Source organism: Brassica oleracea, chromosome C3 (assembly GCF_000695525.1).
Source record: "Brassica oleracea var. oleracea cultivar TO1000 chromosome C3, BOL, whole genome shotgun sequence".
In the NCBI taxonomy this organism is placed as follows: domain Eukaryota; kingdom Viridiplantae; phylum Streptophyta; class Magnoliopsida; order Brassicales; family Brassicaceae; genus Brassica; species Brassica oleracea.
Window position 1 is genome coordinate 47293204 of NC_027750.1, and position 12492 is coordinate 47305695.

A 12492-nucleotide genomic window follows, 5' to 3' on the forward strand; every position below is an offset into this window, starting at 1 on the left:
AAGTTCAATTTATTTATTTCTTGATTTTTATTTTATCATCAATTTATATTATTTAAATTTGGCTATTTATATTTCAGTCGGTTCCAAAGAAGAAGGAACGTTTGGTCGGTTTGGGTCGTCGCTCCCGGTCGACTGCTCCTTCTTCTGCACCACCGCCATATGTTGATCCAGAAGTTCTTACGGCTCAGCTGAAGGACAAGGATGATCGGATATCTGCGTTGGAGACCCAGATGGCAGCTCAACAGGCGGGCTATGAGACACAGAAGAGGCTGAACGAGCAGATGATGGAGATGATGAAGAGGATGTACCCGAACGAGGTGTTCCTGAACATTCAAGACACGTAGTTTTTTTTTTTTTTTTTACCAAAAACTCGGAATGTTTTATTGTTTATTTGTAGAATTTGAATTATCTAATATGTTTTCAGTTTTAATTTTAATTTTATATTTTCGAATTTAAATTTCACCAATTTTAATTTTTAAAAAAAAATTAGTTTTTTCGAAATTCCGAGGAAAAGCACCCTCGGAAATTTCCGACGACCTTTTCCTGGGAATAAGTCGTCGGAATTTTAAAAAAAAAAATCCGAGGGAATGTTCCTCGGAATTTTCCGAGGGACAACGTTCCTCGGAAATTTCCGAGGCCCCGTTCCTCGGAAATTTCCGAGGCCGAGGAAGATTTCATCGGAACTTCCGAGGATTGGTCCATCGGAAATTTCCTCGGAATATACCGAGGAAGTCCTCCCTCGGTATATTCCGAGGAACTTTCCGACGATCTAGTGGTCCTCGGAGTTTCCTCGGAAATTTAGTTCCTCGGAATTCCGTCAGAAATTTCCGAGGGATTTCCGAGGAAAAATGAATTTTTCCGAGGACTTTTTCCGTCGGTATGTCGTCGGAATAGCCTTATTCCGACGACATACCGACGATTTTTTCCCTCAGTATGCCGCTGTTTTCTTGTAGTGAGCTGTCTAAATCAGAATCAAAATCGAAAATTTCATATCCCTATTTAGACCCCTGTGGTCGAAGAACTCAAGATTTTATCGAGTTTTAACATTATTATTTGAAACAAACCAAAACCAAAATAACAAAACTCAAATCAAACTCAAATTAATAAATAACCCAACTATTACTATATTTCTTTAACCAAAAACAAAAAACCGAAAACCAAAACCCATAACCGAACCGAACCGAACCTAAAGTTAGAAAATACAATTTCGACACGAGCCAAATTTTATAAAATATCATCAAACTATAAAATTGTAATTTAAAAACATAAACTATAAATATAAATAATCCGCGCAACCGCGCGGGTCAGAAGTTCTAGTTTACTATTACATTTTTATTACTATGTTTATAGAGAAAATCACTTTTATTTTATTTTCTTTATAAGTTGATTTTTAACTAAACTAAAATTACGTTAATTAACATAAATCAAATAAAACATGAACTAAACTAAGTTCAGTTAGAGATTTATTAGAACCAATACAACCAAATCCAAAATTTAACCGAAGTGCCCACCCCTACCAAGCAACATCTCATTAGGCTCAAATCCAAACACTTCTAAAATAACGATTTTATGTTGTAATTTTTTATGGTTGTGACATTAGAAAATAATCTCAACTTTAAAAAAAAAAAAGCAGAGGAAAAAAAATGGAAGTTAAAAACTTGAGAACTTTGAAAAATTATAAACAAAAGTGTGGCTGGTTAAACTATTGACTTAGAAACCTCAAATCAATTTTAAATCCTTAAAGACTTAAAAGTTTAATCTCCAATCACAACCTACATGTCCAAATGCAGAGCTCACTCAAATGCAGCAACGGTCATTTTAAGTGTATCCGAAAGAGAACAAAGGAAAAGACGCTCATCCAAAACATATAGCAAATGCGTTAAGGTAATGGTGTGGTAGGTTAAGAGTCAACAGGATATGAAACCAAACGCTGGAAACAACGGTGATATCGATTCTGGCAAGAGCAAGATTCATCCAGTAGTTGTTTTTGATTTCAGGTATACACACCCACCAATATTACAAGAGATATCATTACAAACAAAACAGGAAGGTGAAAGGGTTTAAAGGAAAATGAGGAAGAAACTATTGGTACTGAAATGAATGTAGAGTTTTTACCAACAAAAAAAAAATGAGAGTTAAATTAGAAGTTTAGAGCTTGTGTTATAATATTGATTAGGCCTGGGCATAAAAACCAGAACCCGAAATCAGAACCGAAAAACCCGACCCGTTATCCGATCCGAAATGTAAAAACATCCGAACGGGTCTTGTAGGGTAGTACAAAAAATATCTGAACTCGAAGTGTTATTAACTGAACCCGAACCAGTAACTCAATATAAATATTTTGAAATATATATAAGTGTTTCAATTATTAAATTCAATATTTGTGGTAATATGATATATAATAATAAATATTAAAATTTTAATAAATGCTTTAAGTACACAGTTAGTTATACATAAATATTTTATGATTTGCTCATTGAAATAAAAAAGTCTACTCTCTGTAAGGCAATACATATTGTTTACAAATGATGTTTGTTTTCATGCTTGATTTAACATTTTATTGTTATTTTATCAATTTTACGTATGATAGATTAATTTGTATTTAATTTAGATGTTTTTCTTTATATTTTTGCTTCAAAATTTTTGTTTTTTACTTCGGTTATATCCGAACCGAACCGATATAACCTGAATCCGTACGATATATGATTACTTTATGGGTTTTAGAACGCAATACAATTTTAAACCGAACCCGAAGTGTTATTATCCGAACTCAACCCAAAATTCTAGTATGGGACTTAGGAACATAAGCCCGAAAATCCGAAAAACCCGATCCGAACGCCAACGAGTACCCGAACGCCCAGGCGTAATATTGATTAGGGAGTGAAAAGCATATGATGGTATCTAGAAAGAATTGTTTGAAGCCCTCTTTTTATTGTGCGGCTACTGAGGACATTGTAAATTATACACTTATACAGAGTGACAAAATGTCACGTTGTTACCATCTTTGGCAAAGATGAAAAGAGACTAGTAAGTTATCTCTATTGTTCTTTGAAAAGCTCGCGACCAATGACCATCCTTCTGATCTCGCTTGTACCAGCACCGATTTCATATAGCTTTGCATCTCTAAGAAGGCGTCCCGTTGCATATTCGTTGATGTATCCATTTCCGCCTAAACATTGTATCGCCTGCAACCTCAAACCAAATCTCTTAAATAAGTCTTACAAGAAAGGTAAACATATACTTAACGTTCAAGAAGTAGACATGGATGACAGGTAGAAAACAAAGCAAGAGAGTAAGAGTGATTGACCTGCAAAGCCACCTGCGTTGCTCTTTCTGCTGCACAAAGAATAGTTCCGGCACAATCCTAGAAGAATAAAACACAAGTAGGAATTAGAATAAATAGTGAGGATTATTTATAAAAATATAAAACGAGAAGAATCATTCATTATCAGTACACCTTTGGGTCAACTTTCCCATTGTCACACTCCCTTGCAACAGAGTAGACGTATGACCTGAGATGCGAAAGCGGAAGCTCAATATTTGGGTGTATGGACAAAATGAAATCCAGAGTTTTGATAACTACCTTGAAGATTGTAATGCAGTGTACATGTCAGCAACTTTCCCCTGAAATCGTATAACAGAACTATTTTAAGAATCTTATGATCAAACTTGGAGATAATTCACATAAAATGTTTATATGATAAAGATCAACCTGTATAAACTGGAACTCCCCAACTGGACGACCAAACTGTTCTCTCTGGCGAATATAGGGAAGTACAATGTCGAGGCATGCCTGCATGATCCCTAAGGGCCCAGCTGCTAAAACAAGTCTCTCCAAATCAAGACCTGACATCAAAACATACACTCCTGCACGTACAAGACAATATCTACATCAGACCAAGTATAAAGACTAAGGCTTTGTAGCCTCCACCACTTAAGGAACTTACAAATTGTGTATATATAGTCATGTATTTTTCGAATCAGATATTAGATCATCACATCACTATAAAAAAGAAAAAGAAAGATGACATCGTAGGAATCAAAACCTTTTCCTTCCTTGCCAAGAATGTTTTCTTCTGGAACAAAGCAATTCTCAAAAACAAGCTCACACCTGCTCAGAAGAGACACAGATATAAGAGAACACAAAGAGGCAAAGAGAAAAGACTTTAAATTTAAACGGAGGGGATCCTGAGAAAGAGGGGATTTACGTGTCGCTTCCCCGCATTCCCAGCTTGTCCAATTTCTGAGCAGTACTGAATCTGCAAAGCCAGAGAAATAGATTTTCTTTTTTAAAAAGGCAGAACTCTCTCAACTCCTTTCTCTTTTCTTTACGAAAGATCACAGAAAGGCAGTTTCAACTTTATTAAACAAGACTGAGTTTAAAAAAAAAAAAAAAAAGAACATACCCGGCCATTTCCTTCTCTATAACGAAAGCTGTGATTCCTTTAGAGCCTGCTTTTGTATCAGTTTTGGCGTACACAATCTGATTGAACCAAAAACAAAACAAAAAAGTAGAAAAATATAACAGAAATTATGTATGCTATTATACAAAAAAAAAAAAAAGGATGAAAATTTCAGAAGTTAAGGAGAACCAGTGTTTCAGCAGAGGGACCATTAGTGCACCACATCTTGTTGCCATTTATTAAAAAGCCACCATCAACTTTATCAGCCTTGCATTTCATGCTGACAACATCCGAACCGGCTGTAACCAAAATCAGAACAAAGCGTTTAGGCATGGGTGTTTGCGCTCCCTAACATCTTCATCCAAAGTATATTAGTATATTACCATTGGGTTCACTCATCGCAAGAGCACCAACATGCTCTCCACTGATCAGCTTCATAACAATAAAAGCATTAGTTAGCTGAAACATTGAAAAACAGTTCAGGAATGAAGAATATATCAAACTATTCAGTCTTTATTCCACTAATAATAATTAGTTTTCTTAAAGGGGTGTTGATTTGCAGATAAACCTAATAGCAAAGCAGTGACCAGATGAAACCGTACCTTGGGCAAATATTTGTGCTTTTGTGATGTATTTCCATTCCGCACCTGTAGAAGTAGTGATAAATGTTTGTCAATAAAACCTCAGATATTATTGCAAAAAGTAGTTTTGTTTTGTTTTGGGAGCAATGTACAGACCAATTGATTGATGCAAAGGTTGGAATGGGCACCGTAAGAGAGAGCAACTGAGCCCGAGGCCCGACTGATTTCTTCCATTGCTATACAATGATACAAGTAACCGAGACCTAGACCTCCGTATTCCTCTGCAGGATTAACATGATTGAGCTTAATAGGAAGGAACAATGGTTATATGATCAGTGGTACTAGGGACAGAGTGACATGTTGTTACCTGGCGCTGTGATTCCATGGAGATTGAACTCACCCATTAGCTTCCATAAGTTTACATCCTTTTTCACAAATAAAAAACAGATTAGATTTTGGGAGGTGAAAATGGTAAGAAAGAGGGAATGAAAAGACCTTTGGAAATGAATTTGTTTTATCTATTCTTTCGGCATGAGGAGCGATAACATCTTGTGCAAACTTGGACACACTTTCTTTAAACTGCAGTTTACAAAAGGAGTACAATCACAATTAGAAAAAGAAAAAAAGAACAATTTTATTCCACCAAACGCAATCGCACTGATTTTAGAGAGAGAACCTGAAGCTGAGTTTCGTCGAAGAGGAGAGAAGAAGAGAGAGACGACAAGTGCCGTCTCCTCCGCGTCTTGACGGCGTTACCAAGAACCGATCTCGCTGCGAAAAGCCTCTGCATCTTCTTCGATATTTCTGCGGCTGGTGAAGATAAATGACCCAACGTTAATAGTTTTTTTTGTATAATGAATCTCACAATGTTCTCTTTCTTTCTTTAACCAAACGGCTTTTTTATTACAAGAAGAATGGGGATGCTCCAATTGAAATTAAAATAATGACGCACAAGGAGAAGAAATTGTGATAAGGATGGAAATACAAAGAGAAGAGATGTGAGCAATGTGTCAGCGTCCATAAGGTTCCGTGATCCCCTTTGTTTCGCTGTTTTCTTTTGTGGGTTGTTTTCTCTCACTACAGCTCAATTAACTTGTCAAAGTTGGAACACTGAGCAGGCATTACTATCAACATGGGTTAACCACATTACATCTCTTACGAACAACAAATCAAGTTAGAAATCACCATCTCAGTGCCAGCCAAACTAGTTTCATACCCTTCGTATTATATAATCTTTGCCCTTTTCCAAAATGACCAATAGCTGACATTTTTTCCCTATATTAAACAAACAAAATATAATTTGAAAGCCATACATTTTTACATATGCTGTTTCTCATTTTGGCCCATATCATTTTAGAACAGCTTTCGAGTCTATATAGTTAACCCCAAAAAGAAAAAAAACGAGAAACCCTTTCGAAAATACATACACCCCATCACAAGTCTCCTTCAAATTTTAACCAACTTATGTATACCTGTCTTCTCCTTTCCAAATAACAACCTGCAACCACACAGAAACTTCAGATTCTGACAAGTTAATTATTTCACTAGGTTTGGAGATGTCAACAACTCAGATTGGCTTCTTTTCTACCTTGCATGAGAGTCTCAAGGTTCCAAGCACAGAGGAGAGAATTAAGCAAATATTCCCAAACTCTGGCTGTCATGATCCATCTGATTGTTCTGTGCATATGCGTATATAAAAAGAATCATAGGACACCAAATCATATCCCCAAAAAAAAAAAACAGAAACAAGTCGAGGAGGCTATAGATACAGTGGTACTCTCATCCAAACAGACAAATCACATCACTCTGAGTCTGAGTCAATCGACAGAAACAGCCGAGGTCTTACTGAACGCTTCTGGCGAGGAAATGAAAACGGACTCTCTGATCGTTGTATACTTGCCTTCTCTTGTTTGTTGTCATTCATCCCCAGAAGCAACGATGCTGCAAGTAAGCAATTAATACAGTCAGTAACAAATACCCATTAATACAATATCTTTCCTATTAATGCAACAGTACAAATTCGGCATAAGCACAACAAGCAGTACTAAGGACGTATCAGAAAAAGGACGTATCAGAAAAAGAAAAAAAAAAAAAGAAGAGAAAATCAGTTTCTGTCGGGGGAACGAACCAGTCTCTGACAAAGTATCCAAAGCACCTTCTCTCGTTGATACTAGATTGCTTTCGTTAAGCCCATTTGCACCTACCGTCTCACCATGATCACCAAGCCTCAGAGAGATCCAATCATCATTGTTGACTCCGTTTGACATCCCAGCCTCATTTCGAGAATCCGACTGAGCTGATGTCTCTGGTCTTGTTGGCAGAAATATCTGAAGCGAGGGGTCGTCTCTACTAAATGCCATAGGATTGTCGAATAGTCCATCGTTTGCATCTGCTTCGGATCTTCCAACTGACTCAGGAACCATAGGAATAGACGTACCTGGATCCATCCAGTAACCACTATTTATTGCAGGGTCACAGTTCAGTGGACCAGGCTGCAAACCGGCTAAACCATCTGATACATCAGCATCAGATCCAAATAGTTGGAACCCCGGGCCTCCTTGGGCATCTGAAGATAACTGCCATAGGCGCATATCATAATCATCATCATCATCGTTTGTGAAAAGACCCAAGCCGGAATTGCCTGCAGCAGCTACCTGGTGATCTTCATTATAGGAGTTAGTGATACCAACTCGGTGCAATGGGAAATTTACCCCGCCATCAGCCTGATTCTCAATGTAGGCAGGTCCTGCGGTGATTACAACATCATCTTCTTCGTCGGAATCACTTAGAACGATAACGTCATTATTACTAGCTGCTGCTGGTTGATGATTACTGTCAGGAAATTTATAGCCTGAATCTACATTCATGGAGAGAGAGTCAAGTTCCATCCCGTTGTTTCCAAAATCAAAGCTTCCTACAGCATCCTGGTTTACACTAGGGTCATCACCATCTTTACCACTTCCAGTGGCACTACTGCTCATTGGTATAACATTTAACTCCTGGTACCCAAGCTTCTCTTGCCTATTACTAGAAGATAAACCATTATTATTAGGTTTGCTGACTTCCCAAATGCCATTGCGATTCTTTCTTATTCCAAGTTTGAAAGGGGTTGGCCCATCTGAGTAACCTTCTTGTGTAACTGTTGTTTGCATTTCCATCTTGGGTTTAATCTCATCAACCATGGGGAAGAGGCTACCATCAGGTTTGTGCCATTGTGAGAGTGCCCCTAAATCCCTGCGCTCACTCTCATTTTTGAACTTCCCACGCCAAGAACCATCAGGTTTCATTTCAATCTCAGTCAACTCTTCATCAAGATGTCTCATCTGCCAAGGAAGACGTCTTTATAAATTTGCTAGATTAATTTAATATTATAAAAATCAAGAATTCTAATATCGATGAAAATGTACCTTTGATGTGATTCGGTTAAAATAAGGGTCCACGATTATATGCTCCAGAGAATAATTCTTCAGACAAATAGGACACTGCCACTGCATTTTCAAACCACATAACAAATAAAATCAGTCAAAAATATGAACAACCTAATTATGTAGACTATGATAAAATACCTGCCTTTCTGGAACGTTGATTCAGCTCCACAAACACCTCAAGGTCAAAACATCCCATGTGTAGACAGGGTTTGAATCTCCCAGCAACTTTCATCCTAGAACCGCTCATCTAATGACAATCAGAAATGAGTTAATAAGGTAAACAACAATCTAAGTGATTACAACAGCCTATTGAAAATGAGCTACAAATTACTTACAGGACACCGAAGATTAACACCAAAAAAATCAGCAACGACCTCAATATCACTATCACTGTCGGCATTATCATTTCCAGCTGCACCTCCAATGCATCTACGTACTCGCGCGAGAGCAACTTCAAAAGGTTCGCCTTTAGCCTCCTCTGGAATCATATTTAGGACCTAAATGAAAAATAAGATAGAATTTAAAGGACTAGCACAAATAGCTAATGTTCTGAGCATTGAGAAACGATAGATATGGTAATGGATAAAAACTTTAGCACATTTTCCTTTGGAAAACAATTCTCTGATTTCTACCAACAAGGTGTCATTTTTGAATTAAGTAATGGCTTTATTTTTTAGTTAATTGGATTTTTTTTTTCATTTTATTCATGCAGTAAATATAAGTACCTGTTGCAGACTCCTTCGCTTCACAAGTCTTACACCCAAACAAAAACTGCGGGAGTCACATCCACTCAGGGAAATCTTGTTAATTCCATCCCTAATACAAGGTGTAATCTGCCAAAATAATACGATGTGAGCATAATAGATTACGAATAGCAAGAGTCTAATCTTTAAGATAGCATAGTCATATAAAAATAAAGAAATGTTGCTGATCGATCAAAAACTTACAATAGGTCCATCATCACGGCCATTGGCCCCAAGAAGCTGTGACCCAGGTCGGTTAATAGCACGTAAAGGTACACCTATAGGATGGCAACGATTTAACATGAACCCATATCAGCTAGCAAAGAACATATATACCGAGTTTTACAACACCAGGAAAGTTAATAGATTTGTAAAGAAAAATTATCCCAGTGATTAATATACATGTATGATGGTGTTTGCAACCCATGTTACTCATTTTATTAAGGAGATGCTGATAAGACACAATTAGTGTACATTCAAATCTGAACTGTGAATTTAACTTGCATACCATTGACTTGCAGATCAGCGTATTGAGGCCATTGCATCCTAAACAGAACTTTGTCATTCAAAAGCATACACCAAGCCTACAAACAAGGCAGAATGCACTGCCAATTAGAAAATACGCATTTATAAAGTTAAATATCTAAAGTACTAGTAAAGCCAATAACCTGAACATCGTACTCCTGTTTCACTAATAAGTCCCTGTCTGTTCTAGTTATTTGAAATGTCCTGTCCACACTCTGCATTGGGTTTGTACTGAAAAAATTGCAGAGCATTAAGAGAAACAACAAACATCAACATAAAGTTTAAGCAGGGGTTGTGAATTTGTCTAGGAGACAGCTATGATTCTTTTTTTCTAAATATTAGGAAGAAGATAAGTTCATCTCAAAAGCTAAGTAACTAGGTTTCGCCTCATCCCTCAATTGAAATCTAAAGCTTGATTCCTAGACAGGAAAAAAATACGACACATGCAGCAGTTCCTCAGCTTTCCATGCTAAGAAGTGCTACCAATTGTACTTTTAAGAACAGGTGAAAGTACATAATCTATTTAACAAGCATGAATATAAAGTTTGGTATACATACCCGTCAGTTGGGATGTTCGTAGCAGTCAATCTCACTGGGAACAATGGATGTGCCACCGTGAGCCAAAACCTGCACATTATAGACCATGTAAAACAGACACAAATAAACTAATAAATCATAATCTGGTTAACCTATAGATCACATTCCAGTTTTGCAACAAAGTTAGCATTTTCTTCAGTGGTGGACACATGAACAAAGAAAAAAAGAGGGAAATCTAGCAAGCTGGACAGAATTGTATGTATCAAAGCGATATACAAATAAACAGTCAGGAGAGAAGGGAATGTTCGGGAGCATCTTACGGGTCAGCTCGGGTAAGTCTGCATATTTCACAGTAAAATGAATCAGGAAGCGGTGGATTTCCTCCCATAGGCTTCTCCGGGATAATAACACACCCAACATGCTCCCAGACATGGCATCTCGGATCCTCGCACTGAAAATTACAAAACAAACCATAATTTAATCCACATGGTATCACCAAATTTTTTTACTGAATCATAAAACACCAAGAGCTGCTGGTAACTCAACCAAGAGTTCGATTAAACATCTGTGTCATAGACTTACTTGTATCATTGACTCTGTCTCCAGTGAGCTTCCGCAAATACACCGAACTTTAACATCTGGTTGAAAGGAATCTTCGAGCTCTCCCTTAGCTTTCACATTACTGATGTCTGAACTTACTTGTCCTTTTGATGGCGAGTCACCTGCCCCAGATGCTTGCATTCTCCTGTGGAAACACAACGGTGGAAAGGAAAATTCTACAACTGTGCACAAGGGAAAAATTGCAATAAGAGATCCATGGCTAAAGCAAGCACTCACCTGTACGCATCGTTCACTAGTTTTGCAACTTTTTCCCTTGCCACGGCCTCCTTTTTAGACCCCAACCTGGCGGCTGTCAGTAAACAGTAAGTAGTGGAGCCAAATGCTTATCAGAAGATGGTGCACCAGCACTGAACTTTATCTTGGTCACAGTTAGGCATGAAAAAATAAACAATGGGCACCCAAAATACCTTTCTCATCGGAAAGAATGGCGAAGATCCTCTCAACAAGGTCCTGCACAAATCAAAACAACGACAATCGAAATTGGAATTAAGCTTATGAGGCCATGAAATTATATGAAGATAATCCTCTTCTTTTACGTAGATGGATACGCTAGGAATTCACTATCAACAACTCTTGTCACAATTTATAACAATAGTATCTCCCAAATTGAGACAAGTATAACTATACAGCCCAAACATAGATGATAAATTCCGACCATTGCAAGATTGGCAGAAAAGTTTATATATACCTGCTTTTTTCCCTGTTTAGAAAGTCCCAGCTTAGTGAGCACATCCTTGAGCTCTTTTATTCGGAAATAAGCAAGTTTCTCCTGAAAACATATCAGATATACATATATATATATAAAAAAAAATACTTCGGGTTTAACTAAACAAAGATGAAAACAAAACATTGACTGCAAAAGCCATGAACAAGGTTCTCCCTGCAAAGTCATCTAAACAGACTCTGAGATTGACTAAGACACATAGACAGACAAACACTGGATCTTAATATCCGCATGTTATGCAAACCAGACTGCGCCGATACAATAACCATCAGTGGAATGAACAAAAGCATTATCTTCTCAGTGAACCACCCATCATCAACTCACCTCACCACGGCATCATAAATAAACAAAGAACAAATCATATAACCAAAGTAGAGCTTCTAAAAGCAGCAATTTCTACTCAGTATCATAGCAAAATAAATAAATCAATCTTCACGCCGATCACTACTAAAACAAAAAAAAAAAGCTCGTTGAAACCTCTTCTCGAGCATTTTTAAATGATTCAGCAATAAGCAAACATATCGAACCAATACCTTGCAACTAGCAACCAAATCCATATCTTAAAACGAGAAGCAGCAGCTCAATTCAAATCACACAGCCCGAAAACAAGAATCAAAGCCGAAGATTTTCACAGCATAGAGTCTCTATTCCATACAGCAGCCGATCTAAACAACAACATGAAATCAAACAAGAACCGATCATTCAAATCGAAATCGGTTTCCTCTGAAGAAATCCAGCAAATAACAAGAACAAATACCCAGGGATCGGATACTGCCTATCAAATCATCGAGATTTCCATAAATCGATTGGAACCGGACCGACTGCCAATTATCAAATCCGGTTTAGTTTTCTGCAATATGTCCGGGTTAAGTTCCGGTGTGCTCACGTACACGAGGACGAACCAAAGACCCCGCCTATCTTCCGTCTTCT

The 12492-nt window shown here is 37.5% G+C and overlaps 2 protein-coding genes across 3 annotated transcripts; both read right to left on the bottom strand.

Moving 5' to 3' along the window:
* Positions 1-2846: 2846 nt before the first annotated feature.
* LOC106334521 (isovaleryl-CoA dehydrogenase, mitochondrial) lies at positions 2847-5977 on the bottom strand. 2 transcript variants are annotated; one of them, XM_013772811.1, is made up of 15 exons: positions 5661-5977; positions 5480-5563; positions 5352-5409; positions 5141-5265; positions 5006-5050; positions 4787-4862; positions 4593-4702; positions 4407-4483; positions 4209-4259; positions 4047-4111; positions 3713-3867; positions 3584-3624; positions 3458-3512; positions 3308-3364; positions 2847-3185 (listed from the first exon to the last, which is right to left on the bottom strand). In XM_013772811.1, exons 1-15 carry the CDS (start codon positions 5772-5774, stop codon positions 3039-3041), a joined length of 1260 nt encoding a protein of 419 aa, XP_013628265.1. In that variant the 5' UTR covers positions 5775-5977; the 3' UTR covers positions 2847-3038. The 2 variants fall into 2 exon arrangements, with proteins under 2 accessions (XP_013628265.1, XP_013628266.1); XM_013772812.1 differs by having other exon boundaries at positions 4787-4835; positions 5661-5974.
* Positions 5978-6235: 258 nt separating this feature from the next.
* On the bottom strand, positions 6236-12492 carry LOC106334520 (E3 SUMO-protein ligase SIZ1-like). Its single transcript, XM_013772810.1, has 18 exons — positions 12320-12492; positions 12096-12227; positions 11527-11607; positions 11246-11288; positions 11055-11127; positions 10800-10962; positions 10538-10668; positions 10239-10307; positions 9824-9911; positions 9664-9739; positions 9360-9433; positions 9138-9245; positions 8748-8909; positions 8555-8659; positions 8392-8472; positions 7113-8307; positions 6573-6925; positions 6236-6482 (listed from the first exon to the last, which is right to left on the bottom strand). Exons 2-17 carry the CDS (start codon positions 12117-12119, stop codon positions 6786-6788), a joined length of 2613 nt encoding a protein of 870 aa, XP_013628264.1. The 5' UTR covers positions 12120-12227; positions 12320-12492; the 3' UTR covers positions 6236-6482; positions 6573-6785.